Here is a 22784-nt window from a genome sequence, read left to right on the forward strand (position 1 = left end):
GGATGCAGAACTGTTGTAATCAGTCTTTGATGGCTTTATCTGACATAATTACAACCAGTTCATATAGCAGCAGTTTTCTATACCTTCTTGTTGACCTGTCCTATCCATCCCTATCATGCTGAATCACTGGCTTCTGGAGAAAGCCTGGCCAGTTGTGCCAAGCTGTCTGTGTTATTGATACGAAGGACAGGGTGGTTTGGTTTCCCCTCCCCCATTAGGTGCAGTGCAGTTGGAAATATTTTTTTTAGACAGTGACCCCAGAAGTGCAAGATTGCAGGTTATGTCAGTCCTAAGTGGGAGTATCTGTGCAGTTTGTTGAAACCATGCTGAAATGTGACAACTGTGTCACATCCCTCTTCACAAACAGATGCATTGCCTCTCACATACCAAGAAACATTCACCATACTCTTTCCTGTTATACAATGAATAGGTCTTTTATAATGTCTCAGATTCTTAAGAAAAGCCACAGAGAAAATGTAGTAATATTATCTGGTGTATCCGTGTATTGGTCCGTAATTCAGCTTTTGTACTCTCTATATACTGTGTCTTCTTGGGAGAAAATATGAATTCAGGACTTAAAGCTTGCTGTTATTTGCATTATTTATCTTGATTTTATTTAAATTTTATTTTCTTTCTCTGCATCACTGGAAGAGGAGGATAAAGAACAGAATCCATTAAATTTCAGAGTCTGTGAGAAATTGAATTCTTTACCACTTCTGTGTTAGCAGAAATGAGCAAGAGATGCTCACCCAAGAAGAAAATATTGAGTTACTGTATCATCAGTAACTAATCTTTTATAAGAAGGTAGGATAATGATTAGGATGTGTCCCCCTTCATATTTTGACTTGTATATTTAGCAGCTGATGGGAAGTACAAATATGTAGAGAAATATTTGAAAGTCTATCAGGTGTTAGATAGATACATATAAAATAAACATAATAATGACTTTAAATATGCAGTCTAGCTGTGTTGTTTAGCATATCTTTCCAAGTATGAATCGTCTCATCAAAGGTCATTGGTTGCTTTTAAAGTGTATAAAAAGCTCAAATTTTCTTTTTACCCCACTTAGTTAAATTTCCTAAGTAATTTGTACTTACAGAGTTTCCTATAAATTAATGGTTAGCTATGAAACTGAAACACCTTAAAGTCAGCTTTTGGCATTTGGTTCCCAAAAGGTGTCTTGTGATGAGGCTTTTATTACTGCTTTTTTTTTTTTTTTCTCTAAATAGGGATGAGAAAATGTACCTGTTGTTCTGATTCACTGTTTACTAAAGCACCCTCTCCATCTTTGAAGGATACTTAGTGTTTTACTGTCCTGTGAAACAGAGTAGTTCCCTTTGTTATGTTCTGTCAAAATCTTTTTTCTGTAAACTGCTCTTGATACTTAAATGTTGTATCTGGTTCTTTGGGTTTGCCTTTCTTCTTGGATGACAATTGACTGACTTCAGTCGGCTCACCTCACCTTTCAGCATGTGACTTTCAAGCTTTAAAATTGTCAATGTATCTTTTCTACTGAAACAACTGTTTTGCTACCTTGTAGTAAAGTACTTTTCCCTGGTAGGGGTGAAGAAGTGCTTGTAAGCTCACACTGTTTGATAGAGTGGTCCTGGGCATGGCAGGGATGAGCCTTCTTTGCCTTTACTTTGAGGGCAAAGCATCAAGGCTTCTCTGACTCACTTGCGGGTAGTTACACGCCAGAGTTCTACTTGGAAGTACTCTATCCTCCCAGCATTACACTGTGGGTGTTGCTAGGCTTTGGGAAGCAATCCATGGGACCTTGTCATGCTGACCTAATGCTAAATTTGGAGATTATGTCTGTTCTTCCGGAAATGGAAGGATTCAGTATTCCTTTGTTTTGGATAAAAGTCATGATACAGTCTGATTGGCAGACAATCATTTTAGATATTAAATGGAAGCTTATTGAAACAACTCTTTAGAGAAACCCAGAGATGTAATTCATATCCTTGAGCAGGCTCCTACATTAAGGTTCTGATAGCTACTTTTGAACAATTATGCCCATGTAAGGAGAAAAAGAAATCATTGCAGTATTTAAATTTATAATTCAGAGTCTGGTTTTAAAAAAAGGTAAAAGGTTAAAAGTTGACAGGCAGCATGAAGCCTGCTTAAAAAATATTATATGGCACTTATGCTGCTGGCCAGAAGTTATTCTAACATGATCCAGAAAAGCAGCAGTGTAAAGAGAGTATTAAAAGTTCATATTAAAAAAAAAAAAAGAAAAAAAATTAAAATCACAGTTTTCTTTTGGGGGAGAGACAATGGAATGGAACTGAATTCTGACAAGTAAGTGTTTGACTGGTCTTTTTTTGTTTTAGGGGATATTTAGAGTGGTTAAATCTTGAAATAATAACAAAACCCAAAAAACCCTACTCAAAAATGGAAGCCTGCTTAGATTTCAGTGGGGCAAATTGGCAGTTGAGGGCTGGGAAGGTAAGGACAGAGCACAAAAATCTGGCAACTGCTTACATGTGTGTTTATTGTTTAAGGAACTAAGGACTCTTTCGCACATGAGTCAGTTCTTATTGCTGAATGGATCAAATAATTCTCTCATTGAAATGTAAGTGGTTTCAAAACATATCAACAAAAGAAATGTTCTCCAGAAAATATCCCAGTCTCAGAAGATATTTGTCTGGTGGTTCTAAAGGAATTATTTGGGGGTTTTGGGTACAAAATTATGGGTTTATTTTCAATAGCCTGTGGCATATCTCATCTTCTGAGTCTGAGAGATGGAGCACAGCAGCATTTCCTAAAAAAATTCTAGATTGAACTGGAGAACTGTTGATCAATAAGTTTAATTTAAGCAGATTCATAGCACTTGTAAGAAAGAGTGGACTAACTATATCCCTGGCAAATACAGTGTTAAAGAGGAGTTGGTACAGTTTTCATAGATGAAAATCAAGAGAAATTGTTAGAATATTTTGAAGGATCCAGTGAGCTTTTTCATCCAGGCAAAACTATTCATCAGGCATTGAAGTCTTTAAAGTAAGCAAAAGAAGAAATATCCTCTTCTGGATCAAAATTAATTAGGTGAGAAAGGATGTGAATAGGTAGTAAACTCCCATGGTGGAGAGAGGTTAACATCTGTCATCTGTGCTCTTTAAATGTGTTGACAAGTTCTTTAGAAAACAGAGTGAGTGGCAAATAGTAACTTATCCAGGACAGCAAACTTCCAGAGATGCTTCAGGAAGCTCTTGTTAGACTGAGTGCCTGGTGAAGAAGTTGTAGGAGATACTGTTCAGATAAAGATAGAGCAGACTCTACAAAGGACAGAACAATTCTTGCTTAAACATGGAAGGCAGTGAACTTGGGAAAGAAATATTAGGATCTGTATGGATAACATTCTGAAAATGTTGTTGCAGTGGCAGTCAAATGGTCTGATAAGAATTCAGGGAATATTAGATGACCAACTTAGAAAAAAGAGATTGTACCATCATGCATTGTATGTATTTTGTGTTATATGTGCATCTTGAACAACAGCATGTAATTTTGTTCCATCTTCCTGATTTTTTTGTTTATCTAAAGGTATGTTCAGAGGCACATAGTGCCTTTTGGACAGGGTGGAATGACAAAAGTGACAAGTCTCTGACTTGGAAAAGGAGTGGTTGAATAGGGGATAGAATTAGATATTTCTTACCTTATGAGCGGTATTTAATGGAAAAATTGAATAGGAAGCAACTGTAATTCTTGTCTTTCTGTGAAAAGGAGAAATGTGATACTCAACAAAATAGAAAAGGTGTGAAATACCTTTTTCTTTAACATGTGATTCAAATTGTGGAATTTGTAGCAATAAGGTGCACTGGAGGCAAAAACTATGAAAGCGTTTATTCAGAATTTGGACAAAATAGCAGAAGACAGTTCTAGCAGTGGTCATGAACATGGTGGTCTGGATGAAACTCTAGAGAAAATCTGCAAACCACCCTGTTTGGACAACAGAGTATGGAGAGGGAAAGATCTATTCATCCATCGTTGCCAGAAGTGCATTTAAGCACTAAGTAATCTTTTGGCAAAACACAGTGTGGCCATTTTAATGGCAGGAGTATCTTTAAATACTTTTCAAACAAATAATTTTATTTTTCCTGTGAGGAACTTCCAAAAGCATCAACCAAGTTAATCGAAAAACTACCCAGACAGTATAAAAGATGAATGAATGCACCATGGCATGCAAGATATATCCATAGTTTCATTAGAGATTTAAAATTCTATGAAACTTTTGAGACTGCAAGTACATGATAAGTGAGGATGAAATAAATAGTACCTTCAGTGCTGCTGTAGGGTTTATGGTTTACAGGGCCATTTTTTCTTGATTCTAGAATGCTGGCTAATATAGCAGGAACCTTGCATTCAAAGAAACTTTGGGATAGTTTTTGTAATTTGCAAGAAACTGAAATGCTGGATCTGTGCTTCCTTGTTTGAGGTGAATAGGGTAACTTGTGGTTTTTGTCAGCTATTGATTGTAGCTTTCTGATTCCAGTAGATGCAGCTGTGTATTTGTGCTTATCTAATATTTTCAAGGTTGCTGGTCCACAGACCATCTGTGATGTCTTTATGCTATTTCTTTTCAAATCTGTTCTGCCAGTGCAGAAGGATAATTGGATGTATTCTGTCCTCATAGCAGTTATGGGTGCTGCATCTTTTCCTTCTGTAGGGATGTTGGCTGAGATGTGAAAACTCCAGGGACAGACTGAAAGATATAGTAGGTGTTAGGCTTTGTGATTCTTCTGAGTGACAATACATAGACAGCAATGCATTTATAAAACCAAAAGAGCAGAAAAGGTGACTAAACGACAGAAACACCACAGACCACTCTGCTATCATGGTGATAAACCTGCTGACAAAATGAAGAATGCTGGCCTTTCTTTCACAGAACATCGTGGTTGTATTGATACATGGTACATTTGGTGGAGACAAACATATACACTGTTTCATGTATACCTATCACTGAAGCAACAAATTCTTTGCAAACAGAATGTCTGTGTTTAGTAACCTTAGTAATGTGAGGTGAGACTTTATCTATGAAATCAAAAACGTTCTTGAAACAGAAAATGCAATCTGGGATATTGAGTGGGTTTTAACAGCCAAAACTGAATTCATGACACATGCCATGGGCTCCTGATGGTAGAGGAAAAATGGCTAATTTTCTGTCACTGTCAGAGAAGAAGAATTATTTAAGTTTTACAGTCATAAGAACAGAAACAATTTTGCTTGTGAAAGTACAGTACCTTGTACAGTTGATCCTTGATGCTTTTTCTTACATTAGTCTAGAGGCTTTGATCTCATCTTGTTTCATGAGCCTATTCCAACAGGATGTCTCTTGATACAAGCCAGATTTAACTGAGGTTATTACAATGAGCATATATATCAGCGTGGTTTAAATTTACAATATCTACATGTAAGATTTTATGAGCAGCTACTGTTGTACTCAGTTACTAGCCAGTGTGAGATCTGCTTTGGGTCTGGAAGTAGTGTGTTTGTGTTAGTTGCCATATTGCACCTCTCAGCAGGGATTATGATATTGGATGAAGTGCCACACTAATGTAGTTTTTCTGCTTTGAACTTCTTACTACGTACTGGGAATTTATCCCTTCAGATTGGTGCTATCCTTTGAATCTCCACAGCATGCTTTATTGTAAGATATCAATGTACCCAGAGACTTGTAGAAAGTCAGTGTAGAACTAGGTTTAGAGGTTTTGCTTTCTATATCTTGTTAGTACTGCAGTATAAAGGAAAGGTGCTTTTTTTCCTCTTTGTTAGTGCATATACAAGTAGTAATAAAACCTCATCAAAATATTTTTATTAACACGTCCCAGAAGCTATTCACTGCTTTTTTTTCCCCAGAACTACTGTTTACTTTTTTGATCAATATATGAAAATTGTGTCATCCATATATATTTCTAAAGTGAAATTGATTAATTTTGACTAGCAAGCAATGGTTTGTTGTAGAAAATCTTGTTCGTGCTTGGAAATCATGATGTGTTACATTTGTTATTAACATCTATACTTTTACTAATAAGATACAATCTGTTATTTTGTACTGCAGTGTGTATTACTTTAGAGATTCATCTCTAGATACTTTTCTATTGTTTAGCTTTGCTGGGAATGGAAGAAGAGAATCCTTTAATGCCCAACACCATGTTATTTCCTTAGGGTAATTCCTCTTAATTACCATTCCGTTACAGTCCTGAGAGCACAGGTTGTGCACAAAGACTTTAAAACATGGATTATATTTCTGTCTTGGAACACATCATGCTGCAATTCTTTTTCCTTAGGCTATAACATTCTATGACTACTTTATCAAAGGTTTAATTAAACCCATTAGTTTGCAGAAATTGTCTACATGCTTCAAAAATCATCATCCTTAACTTATTAAAAGAAGTTGTTTGTAATATTTTTCAAAGGTATGCACTCTAATACAGTGTTAACTATTGCTGGGACAAAAATTAACGTATAAAATGGAAAGAAACAGTTTTTGTATTATTACTTTTTAGTCACTGGATGATGCAGATCATGGCTCAAATCTTTAGCAATATTTTATTCTGCATTCTCTGAAAATTATTCTTAAGAAATCCTTATTGAGCAATGGGAAAATACATGTATTGTGTGAAAAGGATTTTGTTAAACTCTGAGGAACTAGTTTAAGACTTCATACTTCATTTTTTTCATGAGGCAAATATAACTTTAGCGATGCTTAATTACTTCTCATACCACAGTCGTGGGCTTTGGGCATTATGGGTAATGAACCCCTGGATACAGAGTTTTAAATTTGAGTCTTCATAAGTATATTAATTCAAATAATTTGACACTGGATTAAAACAGCTGGTTTTTTAGCCTCCCAGAAAATATAACTTGATAGAGAAACTCAAAGCTATAGTTTGTTAAAATAGAAATTTTTGTGCTAATCAGATCTGAAATGCGTTAAGTAGATATAAGGACTTTATTAAGAGAAGAAAATTTCATTTCCCATGGACTTAGAACCCCTGAAATATCTGAACTGTCATAAGAAAGGGGTCTTTCTGAATTCTGCAGCCACTGGTAGTTGTAGTAAGTCAGTAATGATTTGCACTTTAGAAAATGAAGGACGGGTGGTCACCTCAACAGACCATTCTCTGCCACACCCTCTATCTACCCAAAAAAAATTCCAAAAAGAACAGCCACCTTTCACCTAAGTAGATCTGAATAATACTAGGATTAATGAAGCACAGTTCTTAGAAAACTGTGTCTTGGAGGTGACTGACTTTGGTTCTGGGAAGGTGTGTGAGATCTCTAATGTATTTGAAGTGATTAAAGCAGGAGAAATCTCCTTTGTGAGTTGTCTGGTCTCTCCTAAAAGGATGAGCTTTGAGTTGCTGAAGGCAGTTGTGGGCCCACAAATAATGTATTAAAAAGAGTGGGGCAAGAAAGAGCCTAAAACTAATTTATGTACAGGTTGATATAAACTTCCAGATAATGTAAAAAATAACATTAAGAGAATCTGAAGGTTGCAAAGTTAAGTTCAGAAAAGCAGTGAATATTATAACTGATGCTTGCATGGTTATAATTAAATTCTTTTTAAAAATTAGGTAGATTTATTTTGTTAGAATAATTAATTTCTCTTTTCAGAGCTAGGTTTATGTTTTTAAACAATTGTGCATAAAGAAGAAGTGGTTGTCTTTTGATAACTAAGTTAAGTTTATTAACATTTGGACTACATGGAATTTTAACATTTCTGAGTGAAATTGGAATTACTGACAGAGGGGACTGAAGGAAAGGCATGTAATTTCTCTTTTGTTGATCAAATACTTTATGTCCACAAAAAAGTGGTGAATTTGTTCTACACTGTGTAAAGGCACATTTTTCAGCTTCTTCCTACCTAGAAACTTTTATAAGAGGAATAGTAGACATATCTCTAGTTTATTTTCTAGACTAATTTAATTTCAGTGAATATAGGTATGATTTATGCATCAGTTGTTTTATTGATAGATTTTTATTATTTCATGAAAGAGAAGGGTAGCAATGTGTTACTAGTAATCTAGAAATCGACTTCATGAAGATAGTGAATGTTTCAGTATCTAAGCATTGATTTTTGGAATGTAAAGTTTGACTTCAGAGAGTAAGAAAATAAGTATGAATAATCTATCTACAAGTGTATTCATACTACTAGTTCTTATCTTTGAATAGATGTGCTCCTCCCATTTTTCTCTTTTAACATACAATATTTAAATGGCAAGAAACAGAATGGTTTTGCTTCTGTTTTAGTTCATTCTTTCAACAGTAGTTATGCTTGAGGAGAGGACAGGGTCAGATTAGTTTTATTTCCTGTAACATCCTGAATGCCATGATGCTGCTTAGTGGCAGTTTTGAAGTATCCTCTTTTTCCATAGCTCACATGCGTATTTCACTTGAACAGTAACTGAGCTGCTGCCAACTGCCAAACGTGCTGTCTGGGCAGTTGCTGAGCCTGCTTGGGTCCCCAGCCACTGCCTGCTGCCTCCTTTTATTTCTAGTCTTTTGAACAGTATTGGATCCTTCTCTTGCTAGCTTTGCATTTGTTTTGGTGGTTGTGTTGTTTGGTTGAGGGTTTTTTTTGTCTGAGGCTTCAATGATGGGATAATTTTTAATGCTTTTGTAAGTCTGAGTGGCTATTACATGGATAATCCTGCATCATCAGTACTTCATGCGTCCTTCAGGGAGTGGTGGTATATTGGAAAGAGATTATTTCACTTTGCAAAGTCATTTTTGACTCTTCCAGATATTGTACATATTACTGTGCCTTCTAACTCCATTTTATAGTTTCTACAACCTTATTTTTTAAAATATATACACAGCACTGCTCTGTCCAGATTTTAATGATGTCATAAAATTAGTTGGTGAAAAGACAAGTTCGCTACTTGGGATAGCAGCTATTCCGTGATAGATCCCTGTTCCTAGATGGACTGTATTTTTAAAATAGCATTGTTGTGACTGCCATTTATTCTTTTTAAATTTTAGCTGTCCCTTTTCCACCAACACATCGCTTGACGTCTGAAGAAGTATTTGACACAGATGGAAGACCAAGGGTTGACATTCTGAAGAACCACTTGATAAAGGAAGGTCGAGTGGATGAAGAAATTGCACTTAGAATCATCAATGAGGGTGCTGCAATATTACGGAGGGAAAAAACTATGATAGAAGTTGAAGCTCCAATTACAGGTAATATTTCTAGGTAATTTCATACATAATTAAATTTGAAAAAAATTTGAAAAGATTTTTTCAGTAGTAGAATTTGTCTTAAAATTGCTAAATTAAAATTTCTCTGTTGGTCATACTGAATTATCCCTCACAACTGCATTTGCCTAAAAGTCTGCACATTGTTTTGCAAAATGAAGGCATTAAACCTATTGAAAAAGCTAGCAGGATTGCTATTAAAATTGGGAAAAAAGAAGGAAGTAGTTAAATGCTGCTAAAATATGAATTTCTAATTCCTGCAATATTATAAGTAGGAATAAAGGCATCTACCTGAACTCAGGTTAATCCTGAAATCTAAATATGTGAAGAGAAGCTAATTATTGTGGTTTGAAACAAATACTGTCAACTGGGATTCTTAGTAAAAAATACACCTTCATATTCATCTGTAAGTGAGACTGGTGATTGCATGTAAAACCACATTCTTGTGAGAGTAGTGGTACTGATAAAGATTGTTTTAGCATCTTTGACACTAGGGCCAGATCCACTGGGATACAAAACTGACTTTTAGGGTTTTCTTGAGTATTTTCATAGTTTGAACAGTTTTATTTCTGTTTCACCTGGTGAAAGGTGGAATTTGGTGTCCTTTAATACTTTTATTTATAAACAATCTAGACTCAGAGACAGTAGTTTATGTTGCATGTCTGTTATTTATGATTATGAAAGTAGATTTGCTTTTTATATTTAAATCAGATTTTCTTTCATCTAAACGTGTTTTCTTTTAAATGGATTTATATGAAATTAGTGTCTGAAAGCTTCTTTTAGGGCATCAGCTTGCTATTTGTTAGTATTGGGTAAATGGAAACTTTACATCAGTGCATCATTATTATTGTTGACATTAAAAAAAAAAAAAAAGAATGATTGAAATGCTGGTAACTATTAAGTGGCTGAGTGAGCTCAGAGTCCTTTGCAGTTCCAGATAAAACTAAGGTTTGTTTAGCATTTTTGTATTTCTGTTTGTACAGGTAATTGGTATATTGGCAACTTAAAAAGGAGGGAAGTTCTTTCAGTGTTTGAGTAGAAGTCATAATGAAAGAGACATAAAAGAGTGCACATTCTATTTAGTCTCATATTTTGTAGGCCGTGATGACAAATGGTCTGCTCGAAGAGAATAACAACCTTTAAAATGTGGTGTGCCATATCCAGTATTTCTTTCCAGAATTAGGACAATTTTCTTTCCTTCAAAAATTTTACTGATTAACTCTAAGAAGTCCAAAGATGCTATTTGTCGGTTGATTAGTGACATTTTGCATCAATGAAAGGCATAGTCTCTCAAATTCCTGTTAATTGTTGCCAGTGACACATTATGCAAAAGTGAGAAGGCAGATCCTGACTTCCATTGAACTGGGAACTCCTGTGGGAAAGAGGAGATAGGAGCAGTTGTCTCTTCCATGCATTTTTTAATTACTTTTTTAAAACTGTGAGGTGACCTGGTTTTGCTGTACGCTCCTTAAAGACTTCCCATCTGCTGCTATCTTTGGCACTTCTGCCTTCAGTTGCTGACCACTGGTCTTGTCCTATCTCATATTCGAAAAGCACAAGAAAAATCCACTGTTGAAATAGTGAACGTGGTTATTTGAAGGAGAAGAGTAAGGAGAAGATACGATTTTATTAAAAGGTATGTTAGTCTGACTCAGAAACAAAAGCACTCTCCCTGCTTTTTTCAAGTTCACATGGACTCAGCAAATTGTTGCGAAGCAGCAGGCATTTTCAAATACATGTACCAAGGAGAATTTGCAAAGATAGCTAAGGAGCTGGGGAGGACATTAAAGAGGTGCTGACAGCTTTCAAGACCTCAATGCTCAGTGCATTAAATGTGTTAGAAAAATACCCCCCAGTCTCCTGGACTCAAATAGAGCTATCATCAGCATTGTCACAGGTAGTGAAGACAGCATTTTAATGAAAAGCAAAGGGGGAACCTTCAAAAATTTCTGCTATTCCTGCTTTATACCTGCCTTTCCTCTTAATTAGAAGTACTTTGTGGCTGTTAACTATAACTTAGTAACTTTTCTGTTAGATTTTTTAAAATTAATTCGAACAAAATTTTTGCTTGCAGTGTGTGGTGATATTCATGGCCAGTTCTTTGATCTAATGAAGCTGTTTGAAGTGGGAGGATCACCTGCTAACACAAGATACCTCTTCCTCGGTGACTATGTAGACAGAGGTTATTTTAGTATAGAGGTAACTGAATATATTAATCTGTTTTGTCCTAGTTTTTTTATAAGCACGCTTTCACTTAGGTTTTCAAATGAAATTTTAGGTCTGCTTTAACATGTGAATGTGTTCTTCCTTGCTGTGCCTTCTCCTGTGACAAAGGCCTGTTTACAGCAGGATGTTGACCAGTTGTTCGGACTGTCCTGTTGAAATCGCCAGACTTACTCATTTTTTCTCCTCTTTCTCTAGCTAGTTTTCTAAAAGTTGAATTCTGTAACATTATTACACATAATGCTGCTTTTCTGGTAATATGTTTGTGTGTTTTTGGAGAACAGGTTAGTCGTGAGTTTTAAAATTTATTATTTGTAATATTATTATCTGTTTAATATTATTAGCTGTTTGTTTTTATAAAAGAAACTAATTTTATTTATATAATCAAATGTTTTTTAATAATTATTAATACTTTTCTTTACTAAAATTCTTAGAGCAAATACAGATATTTCCTAAGGATGACCTGTATTTCTGCCATTAATTTTTCAGTTACTTTGAATTCAAATAATTTTTTTAATTTTCAGCATGTTTATTAAGTATGCTACATTTCAAAGATACTCACTTATTCACATCGATTAGTTTCAGAGCATGGTTTTTAAGTTAAATGTTCTTCTGGAACCAGCCTGGGAAGTGCCTCAGCTTGGGATCTCTTCATAGATACCAAATCTAATGGAATGGCATATCATTTGAAATAGTGTCGTGCACGGTGTATTTTCTCTAATTTCTGTATTAAAATGTTGCACTTCAAATAACGTGTGGGTGTGTGCTGTGAAAGGCATGCACAATGCATGTTGGGGTTGTTAGAGATGGTAGCCAAACAGGAGATGTAGCAAGAGTGATTGCTTCAAAGCCATCTTTAAGGAAAAATTTCAATAGACATTCCCTATTTATTAGTTTGATCTTCTTCGCCTGTTCATGATGATTACAGATAATATAATTGTCCTAGAAAAAGGCATCTACATTGCAACTCTATATGTTAATATATCAAAACCTGGTATGAAAGCTTTTCACCGTTACACTTAAAAAAACTTCTGAGCAATGATTGGTTTTGCACATTTTTACGAAGAAGATAAAAATTCAGTAAATAGTTTAGCAATACTTCGCAATAAAAATCTTTGATGTGTTTCTCAGTGTTTGCAGTGGTTTTTTGCAGTGTTCATTTGTTTTCTTTTTTCCTTCATGTACTCTGGTATTCTGTGCAAAAATGTCTTTGAAGAAGGGTAGCTTTGGAGTACTGGTATTGATTAAGAACAACAGTAATAACAGCTTGCAGGTGACTTCAATGAAGTCCAAAACTTCTGGGGTTTTGAGATTTCTGTGCTCAGTTAGAAAGACAAGAATTAGATTTGAAATTTATGAAATACGTTTTGGGCATTCAGGACTGCTGGGTGGTAACAGGCTATAAACTGAAATAATTGTGCATGTTCTTAGCTCTTTTTGAGGGTTTGCTGCTGTTGTTGCAGTAATAATGATAGATAGAAAATTACTGTAATTGTTTGACTTTGCTGCTTGTACACTGAAAAAGCAGTCAGCTTTCCCAGTGTTTGGGGAAGGGATGATTTACTCTGTCCAGTTGAAGTTTAAAAGTTGTATCCAAATGATGTAGGTAACCTTAAGGGAAGTGATTTTGTCAGGTTGGGTTTTTTTTACAGTCTCATTAATAAATGTCTGCTTTTCTTCTTATGCCAGTGTTTAGAATCATATATAAAATCAGATTTTAGGCAGAAACACATACAGTATTAGTCTAGATGAAAGTGTTCTACAGTTTAATTCTCCTGAGTTTATTTTATTATTGAATATCCAGCAAATATAAATATTTTTTCAGCATTCTGTGTGGCTATTATTAGGAAAAGTAATAAACAATTTGCTTAACTCATATCCAGAACTGGACTTGGGGAGGTAGTGCTGTTTTAAAATGACACATTAAGCAGTAGTGACACAAAAAGTAGTGCTTTTTGAAACTGTTAACATCCTTACTCAGTGTTCCTCAGTAATAATTTCTAAAGTTCTTATAAACTAGTGTATTTTACTGCATATCCTGTTTTTTCAACAGTGCGTGCTGTACTTATGGGTCCTGAAAATTCTTTACCCAAGCACATTGTTTCTTTTGAGAGGCAACCATGAATGCAGACACCTAACAGAGTATTTTACCTTTAAGCAAGAATGTAAGTACTGTCTAAGAATATAAAATTAGCTTACTTCCAACCTGCTGATCTATAGTCTGTCATTGTGCTTGAGAGATGTTTGTCCCTTAGTTAATTAAGGCATTGTAAACATCTGGAGGCCCCCATTGACTTTTGTAGAATTGCTTGCAGTTCAGTGTGGCCTTGGAGTGCAAGAAGACAGCTGGCTGTAAATATACATTATGGAGTAAATTTTGTTGTAACAATCTTGATTTTAAAATCCTGGAGAGGAAGGTAATTTAGCTGTGTTGGCTGTAGTCAGGAGTGCAGAGTAGTTTGCTGAGCAGTGTTGTGAAGCTAGCAAAAATCCCTACTGCGGGGTAATTTTTCCATTTGGAGGATTGATTTCAGCTATACTAGTAAGATAACTCTTTGGTGATGTAAGCTGCCTCTCCATTTGAAGGCTTGTATAACTATTGATCAGTGATAAATGGATCATTTGGCCCGGTAAAACCCTCTTTGGTGTAGGTAAAAATGGTGTAATCTATAATCAGTTCTTAGCTTTTCACTGTAAATGAGAATTCACAAATTTCTCAGTAGTATTTTATACTGAAGTATGCTGTATAATTGTATTAAAATATTAAATAATTCAGTGTTTGTTTTTTTAAACAAAAATAGTTTCTCCACAGTTGAGATAACAGAAGTGAAAGCAGTTTACAGTTGTGCAAGAAAATAAGTCTTAGAAAGGTGCTTGCTGTTGTGGTGTTTGGAAGTGCTCATTTAAACCCCAAAATACTCATTGTTTTGGGGTTTTTTTAAGCATTCACTTTGATATATGTTCTTATAACTATGATCCACTAGATTACTTCATCCATATATTATGGATTTTATAATGATTTCTGTTTTCTTTCCTGCAGGTAAAATAAAGTACTCTGAAAGAGTCTATGATGCTTGTATGGAAGCTTTTGATTGTCTCCCTCTTGCTGCTCTCTTAAATCAACAGTTTCTTTGTGTTCATGGTGGACTTTCACCAGAAATTAATACACTAGATGACATTAGGAGAGTGAGTATTTTGTGTATTTGAAAATAAGCAGAAATAGAGATATTTATATGATGTTATACAAAATCATCTTTATGAAGTTGTCAGTATATTTTCTGTTCTTGTCTCTTGTTGAAGTGTAAATCAGGAACTGAAATGTAGGCTAAGTAGTATCATAATTAAAAACTCATAGATTATCTAGTGCATTTTTCATTAGTAGGCTTCATTGGGACAGGCTGGGACTGTTAAAAAACACACACAGAAAAGAACCCTCAAAATCCCCACATAGTTTTCTGAGACAGGTATTACATGTGAAGAGTTTCATATCCAATCAAAGCAATCCATTGTATTTCTTTCCAGATAAGAGCTAGTGTTCTCATGGCTTCCAGGAGACAACTTGTTGAAATTAATTGTAGTCTTAGAATTGTTTACTATATCTAACATCATATTTTAATTATTCTCGAACTTCTTTGAAAAATTTTTTACTGTCTTAGATATATGGATTTTAGTTTTGACAAAGTGAGACATTGCAGTATTTAATAGAAATTCAGATTGCTATTTAAAATGGCAAATTTGGTAGGCATTTGAGTAACAGTTGAGTACTTCTCACTGTGGTAAATGTGCTGAGCATATTCATAAGAAGAATTTTAAAAGTTTTTTTAAAATTATACAATGGAAATACTAAGTAGTGATGTGCAATTTAAAGGGCAGAAGATTGTGATGACATGAGGTATCTGTTTCTAATAACATGCTTTCTACTTGCATGGATGACTTGTCAGGTGGAGATTGCATCAGATGGGAATTTTCAAAGTCCATTGCTTTCCTTTTTGCATACTCCTTTTAGACTTCTTTAAGTTAACTTAGCTGACATCTCGACTGCTGCATTTGGAAATCAAAACCATTCCTGTTGTGATTAGGAACAGCTAAAATGTAGATTATTTCAGCTTAAAATATACATAGGTAGTTCTAAGAAAGCTTTGGGATTCTAGGTAAGGATGGAAGAAAAAAATGTGGTTTATCCACCTATGGAAGATGGTACATGGGGGCCTATTTGTAAAAAAATCTAAATGTCAGAGAGAAAGTAAAAACATGCTCCTAAATTGCTTTTATAGTGTATAAAAGTATATATTGACAGCCTATTTTGTCTTTTTATCTTCATCAATTGCATTTCTTGTTTTCTTAGCATTTTCTCTTTTATTTGTGCTTCATTTTTCTTTTTTACCTCTCCCTTTCCTCAAATTTATAGGCTGTCCAGTTGAATCTCATTTCTGAATTCACCCTATTTATTCATTAGGGGTTTTTTGTAGTGATTGGACAATTTCAGAGCCTCCAATGTCAGATTATTTCACTTACAGATGTTACACTGCCAAGCAGAGTGATGTGAGAGGAGAAGAAAATGGTAGAAACAGAGAGGAAGTATATTTACAAGAGCAGTGGTGTAAGTGGGAAAATGTACTGAGGCACATTGCATTGTCAAAGCAAATACTAACGTGCACAGAAATCCATATGCATTGTGCAGAGAGAGAGAAATAAGAAAGCAAAGAGACTAAACAGTGCCATTCTGACAATGCCTTAATACTTCTAACTATAGAGATGAAAAGAACCACGGTCAAGGCTTTTTGGAAAGTAATTTAAAGGAACCATATTCTGGAAAAACACTTTGGAAAGCCACTGTCTTAACAGGACTGTGATTAATTTTTCTGTTAGTCTCAGTCTTGCAACTAATCAGGTTTCAAAGTGTCAAGTAAATTAAACTAAAAGGTAATTCTCTTGTCTTGGCCTGTACTTTCAGATGTGCTTCTCTAATGTTCAAGGCTACATTACAGTGAAATGTTTATATGCATCTATGAAAATCTGCATTGTATTTTGTTCTGATGAAAAACATGTTTATAAATATAAGGCAGTGTTAATAGAACTGTTCCTTGGGCCTTTTTTTGTTTTTAAAGAATCATCTGGTAACCTGAAAAAGGCGCTATTCATGGATTGGCAGCAGCTTCCATGACTGCATTAGACCTTGGCATGCACTGATATTTTTAATGTATTTAAATTAAATGGGTGATGTGAAATGCTCGTTTTGTATCTAGGAAACAATCATATACTTGGAGTACAAGTGAGGTGTGTGAAATTACTTCTGTAAACAATCAAGACAATTGTATAATATTCCAAGCCTTCTAGTTTATTAGCAGAAGTTCTTATTAAGGAGAGGTCTTTGCTGCAAGGATGTAATTATCATAAAAGGGCATAAAAGGGAAATCACAGCTCTATAAATAGTGCAGGAATCACCTAAGAAAAAAGTAAAAGCTGTATGCAGGGTGCAATTTCTTCTGGATTAAGTCTTTCATCAGTATTGATATGCAGGAAGGTGATGAAACTACACAATTTAAATTGTTATTTTTGCGGTCATAAATTTACTTCCAGAAGAGGACAGCTATCACACTAGGCACAACAGTGAATCCTAACCAGAGAGGTTGTTGTAGATGCTTCTCATTTCTGCCAAAATGGAAGTTTGTGAATCTTGAAGTAATCTGAATTTTATTCTCTGAACATCACTTCCACAAATGTTCTGATTGTCGTGGTAAAGAGTGTCTCTTTCAGACACATCAACTTAGAGATGGTGTTTAGTTGATCATTTACACTGCCAAGACTTCTACTGAAACAAAATGCCAGGAATTGTGATTTTTAAGCCTAGTATTTTAAAAAGAAGGAAATATCCAGGCAAGATTATGGTGACTCTAAAAAAGAGAGACTGAGTTTTTTTCCCCATTTATGGCAGATGATCCCTTAAAATATATGGTGGCACTACTGGGAATCTGTCTTTGTAATACCTTGCTTCCTTTCTGTGGCCTGCTGAAATTTCCTTTTGTTCAGTAATATGTAAGATGACTGCCACTCTTCACTGGCCTTCATGTTGTTCCTTAGGCTTTATTAGGTGATAGTTCTCAAGGAAAATTAGGACAGATTAATTAAAACTGGTGTCCGTGTGTGAAACTTCTGTGAAGGTCTTTTGCCTCAAAAGTAAAATTGTTTTAATTTGCTGTACCTTAATCTGCCTCTCAGGTTTTGGTACTTCTGAATTGCAACATTCATACATGTCAGTTTAGTTGTCCTGACTGCATAGTACCAGAAAATAATTTAGATTTAAATATTTTATAGTATATTAAAAAATATACTACCTAGTTCTGTTCCAACACCAGGTGTATTGATTCTTATTCTTGAATAAAATTGTCTTTCTCAGTTACCTTAATCATACTTAGAAAAACGTTAAGCCAATTTGTATTGAGATTCTGTTTTGCCATAGTCAAAGCACATTCAGAAATAGTTAATCAGTAACAAGTGTTTTGAATTGACTCACATCCTTTAACTTTCGTGCTGTGCCAGTATAGAGAAACCCTTAAGCTGATTATTCTGATTTGATGTATGCAGTCTGGGTTGAGTAGCTTGAAGTGTCATTTCCTTGAATTTTGAGATGTCTTGAGAACCACGCCAGTTAGTAGACTGTCTAGTCTGACGGTCTAGTGAAGGAGAAACTGATTTGGTGTGAATGTAGGTAAGTATATGTAGTATAAGTATATGCAAGTATATTTATTTTTTACAAACTGAGCTTACTTCAGGAAATGGCTGCATTATTGTTTGAATGCTATGAGAAATTAGTTTGGGAGAGAGGTGTATTAATTGCAGGCAGCCAAAACTTTTTATTTATAATGTCTCTATCCATTTGGCCAAAGTCACAAGGAAAATCCTTGAAGACTGAAGAAAAATTCTTAAAAATGTTTTCTAGACTTTCAGCCTTCTGTATTGCAGGAAACATCAATCAGCAAACAGTTGAAACTTCCTTGTGTGAATGCCTCTGTTAGCTTCTGGACCCAAATTTATTGCTGGAGGTTTAGAAACTTGATGGTTTAATCTACAGAAATTCAGGTACTTGCAGAAGTTGATGGACTGACTTCTTCAATCTGGAAGAAATATTCCATACCAGGTTTATCATCCAGTGTGGGAAATGTTAAACCACAGGATTTTTAATACTGAATAAATTCCAACAACAACGTCAGTTAATACCTGCCTTACCATTATCTGGCAGGAATTTGTAAAGATCTGGACCTCTCCACTTATGTTACAGGTGGCAGCCTCGGGAGCTCTGATTTTCCAGGGCATGAGAGAGCTTGGCACTACTGCTGGTTCCATATTTGAATGGATTCCTATGGACCGTTAGACTCAAATTCACCAGGTGCTCACCAAACCTCCCTTCGAGCCTGTCCTGAAGAGTTAAGTGTTCTCTAGTACCATCAAAGTCATCTTCTTTGGTATGGGAAGTGAAGTGAGATAAATGCACTGTCCATCAAAGAACCGTTCCTACATTTCTTGGATAAAATCATCTTGTGAACAAACTCCAGCTACATAAAGACAAAACAAACTTTACATTGAATCTGGGATATCTCCTTTCATTTCTGGGACAACAGAGATTAATTGCCTGTAACTTACTTAAGCAGGGTATTTTCCTTTTACGTTAACAAACGTGCTTTCCTCCTTACTTCTGCCCCTTTTGACTGTGGCTACTAGGAAAGTTGCAGGCTGCTAAAACAGGTGTTTCAAGTGAAAATCAGTAAAGAAGAAGCAAGAGAGAAAACGCAGACATCTCCCAAAATGCTTGTGGCCCATTACATCAGGGATAGAGCTGAAAAATAAAGCTTGTATGAAAACAATCTAAGACAGCTGGGCCAGTCATCTTCATTACATTGTTAAATGATCCATTATGGAGATGGGTGTTTCAGGGTAGTTTTTTTTTTCTTTTGTTGGTTTGTATTTTTAGCAGTTTTTTGTAATAGATATTTAGTCTCTTCTAGTTGGTGCTAATTATCCATCCTTTTCTTTTATAATTCCTGTTTTCTGTACTGTTTCTCTTTGCTAATTTCTGGTAGTGTCTCCAGATTGGTAGATGTGGCATGTGCATGAAAAAGGACCATTTTGTTCCTTGTTTATATCCTGACCTTGTATTACACATATCCATCAGTCTGGAAGTTATCTCCCTTCTTTTTACAACTAATAAATCTTATTGCTCTTAACAGGTTTGGTTCTTTTGGCATGCCTCTGCCTTATTTCATGAGGAGGAGAGGAAAAACTATACAGAAACTACTTCTCTTTGATATGGTTGGGATTTATTATAAAAATGCTTGGTATTGATGGATATGTAGGTTAACAAATGTGTAGAACTTAATAATTTAATATTTAAAGAGTCTTTGTGCTGTTACCTCTTTTTTCTAAACAGTTAGATAGATTCAAAGAGCCTCCAGCATTTGGACCAATGTGTGACTTACTGTGGTCAGATCCTTCAGAAGATTTTGGAAATGAAAATTCACCCGAGCATTTCAGTCATAATACAGTCAGAGGATGCTCATACTTTTATAGGTGAGAGTATGCTATGATCTAGTTGGGTGTTTTAGTACTGTCTCTTCTTGCGTATTTTAAGCGAATATCTTTTACTCATCATTGTTTTCATTTCACAGCTATCCAGCAGTTTGTGAATTTTTGCAAAATAATAATTTGTTGTCAATCATTAGAGCACATGAAGCACAAGATGCAGGGTGAGTACTTTGTGTCTTTCAAGGAAATAGTCACAGTGTAAAAATTGTTTGCTTATTTGCTGTAAGATGTAATATAATTTGTTTGGTTTTGCAGTTACAGAATGTACAGGAAAAGTCAAACTACAGGGTTCCCATCTTTAATAACAATTTTTTCAGCACCTAATTACCTGGATGTCTACAATAATAAAGGTAAGAACTTGTTATTAGTAATTGTATGTAACAATAAAATAAAATTGTCTAACTAGATAATCTAATATCAACAGGTTTTTGCCAGTTAAGAAACTAAAGGACAGAAAAAAATCTGTTAATGAAAGTTATAAAGAAGAGCCATAAATGACAACCTCCTGTAAGAGGAGTACCTTGAAACATAAGTGTGGGCAAAGGTTTCCTTTGTGAAAGTTGTTGCTATTTAGTACTTGTGATTATATCAGCTGGTGTTATCCAGTCAGGCAAGGTTTCCCTGTGCTATGAGTTTGCATTCCTCTGCTTGTCTTCAGTGGGCAAGGAAGGTGGTTTGCATTGTGTATCTTGGCATCTGAGCATCTTAACTGTGATGATAATTCCCATAATGGCTATATATGGAAAATGGCTATATATGGAAAGAGTAAGTAGTGATCAAAATACTGATCAAAATCAATAATATTCCCAATCAAAATACTGATTGGGAATATTATTTAGGAGGTATAAAACAAGGAATCCATTTCTGTCCATCCTCTGCTAAGATAGAGTTGAGCATGAGAATCATGTTTAATAGTGTGGAGAAAGATTTGCAAGTCAGAATTACAGAGAAGAGTTTAGCTGTGAATTAGTATTATTCATAGATGAGAATAAAGTTCAACAACAGAAATTAAAAATAAAGCCTGCTGAAATTCAAGTATGATATTAAAGTAAGGCATTTCAAGTATGTGATGAATGAATGATCTCCAAATGTTCAAGTAGTGTTCCTTTGAAACCAACACCTTTTTTTCCATTAAATACATTGCATTTTCTTCCACCCACCTATGAAGAACCACCCCCAGCCCATACCACTTCTGTAGGGTGAATGACTGTACACAGGAAAAGATGAGCTGTTGTTATTTTCACTAATTGCAAAGTAAAGGGGAAGTAAAAATATCTTCAACTGGCTTTTTAAGTTTTGTCACTATCTCTATGGATACTGTGTTCATAGAACCCTTTTTCACATGAGCTATTCCCAGTCTAATGTAAGCTTTTTCACATGAGCTAATCCCAGTCTAATGTAAGTGTTAAGTATAGAAAAATGTAGTCAACTGCTTGTTTAGCTTTAGAATGCTTCTGGTTTTTTGTCTTTTTTCTTTATGCTTCCTCTTTTCCTTCGTCTTCTAGATGTGTATGGTTTTACTCCAGGCTTATAGCATGGGAAGACACAAATGAAGAATAAAACCTGAATTTGCATACACTGAATATAGTGCTGTTCTGAGTTAGTTTCATTAAAGTTACTGAAATTATACCTTTTCCGGACTTTTTAAAACCTTTGTTCATTGTAGACCTAAAATACAGTAATACAGACCTTTATTGACATGTAACAGTACCTTAAAGTGCAACATATTCAGTAAAAATCCTAAGTGCTCCATTAGTTATCTGTCTGCAAATACTGTGAAAGAAAGAGAATGGAATACCACTGGGATTCTTTAGTCTATAGTATAAATAGACCTAAACCAAGCCTGTGACTTTACATTTGTGGTACTCACAAGTTTTAAACATTCCTTTCAAAATGTCTGAATTTCATTTTAGCTGCTGTATTAAAATATGAAAACAATGTGATGAATATTCGTCAGTTCAATTGTTCTCCTCATCCTTACTGGCTACCAAATTTTATGGATGTTTTCACATGGTCTTTGCCATTTGTTGGAGAAAAAGGTTAGTAGATGTTATGCATCAACTAATATCTTTCTTATTTCTCCCAGATTGATGTTGGGAAGTTTTTTTTTTTAAATATATTTACTGATGAGAGATGAATTGCATTATTTTTGTGTTGTTTTCTTCACTTGTTTAAGTCAAGGTAGTTAGAATTGTGTCTAATATAGCTAAGATGTTAATAGAAATTGTAATTTCCATTGAGGGTGTACATCTTCATTGTTAAGTAGTATCTTTGAACTGCTTTTGAAGTTACTATTAAAATTGTTCATATTGTACAAAATGCTAAGTTATATACATGATTAATCCCGTATAGTTATAGGTACAAGTTTATATTGAGATGTTAGTGTAAAATGTTAATTTTCCTATGTAGATATAACAGACTGACCTTCATTAAAGATAAGTTTTTCAGTTAAATTTTTTCTTGTAAAAAAGATAATTTAGAACAGATCCTCCTTTTTTTTTTTCTTTTCCCTCTAGAGATGATAACTCTGAATCTAGGACACTGGGGCCCCAAGTAGTCCTCAGTTGACAAGCAATGAGGTTAGAGGCTATTTGGGTCTGTTTAAAATCCTTCCATGACAGAAACTGCTCTTTTCAGAAAAAGAGATCTGGAGAGCTCTTTAAATTTCTTTGAAAAATTCTTTTTAATTTAGTTCAAATTTAATTCAAATAAAATAAATTTAAATAAAATTTAAATTTCTTGCAGTTATGTATTATGAATGTAAAAACCTAGGATTCTGGATT

General features: G+C 34.7%; 1 protein-coding gene across 6 annotated transcripts in view; it reads left to right on the plus strand.

Moving 5' to 3' along the window:
* The window catches only part of PPP3CB (protein phosphatase 3 catalytic subunit beta), a 47181-nt gene that overhangs the window by 1789 nt on the left and 22608 nt on the right, over nt 1-22784 (plus strand). For all 6 annotated transcript variants that reach the window (XM_069019391.1, XM_069019392.1, XM_069019393.1 and 3 more), the window contains exons 2-9: nt 8983-9183; nt 11273-11397; nt 13475-13586; nt 14462-14607; nt 19847-19986; nt 20085-20162; nt 20257-20351; nt 21915-22040. In XM_069019391.1, the coding sequence (XP_068875492.1) occupies nt 8983-9183; nt 11273-11397; nt 13475-13586; nt 14462-14607; nt 19847-19986; nt 20085-20162; nt 20257-20351; nt 21915-22040 (1023 nt within the window). The remainder of the gene's footprint in view (nt 1-8982; nt 9184-11272; nt 11398-13474; nt 13587-14461; nt 14608-19846; nt 19987-20084; nt 20163-20256; nt 20352-21914; nt 22041-22784) is intronic.

Source organism: Aphelocoma coerulescens, chromosome 6 (genome assembly GCF_041296385.1).
Source record: "Aphelocoma coerulescens isolate FSJ_1873_10779 chromosome 6, UR_Acoe_1.0, whole genome shotgun sequence".
NCBI classification, from domain to species: Eukaryota; Metazoa; Chordata; class Aves; order Passeriformes; family Corvidae; genus Aphelocoma; species Aphelocoma coerulescens.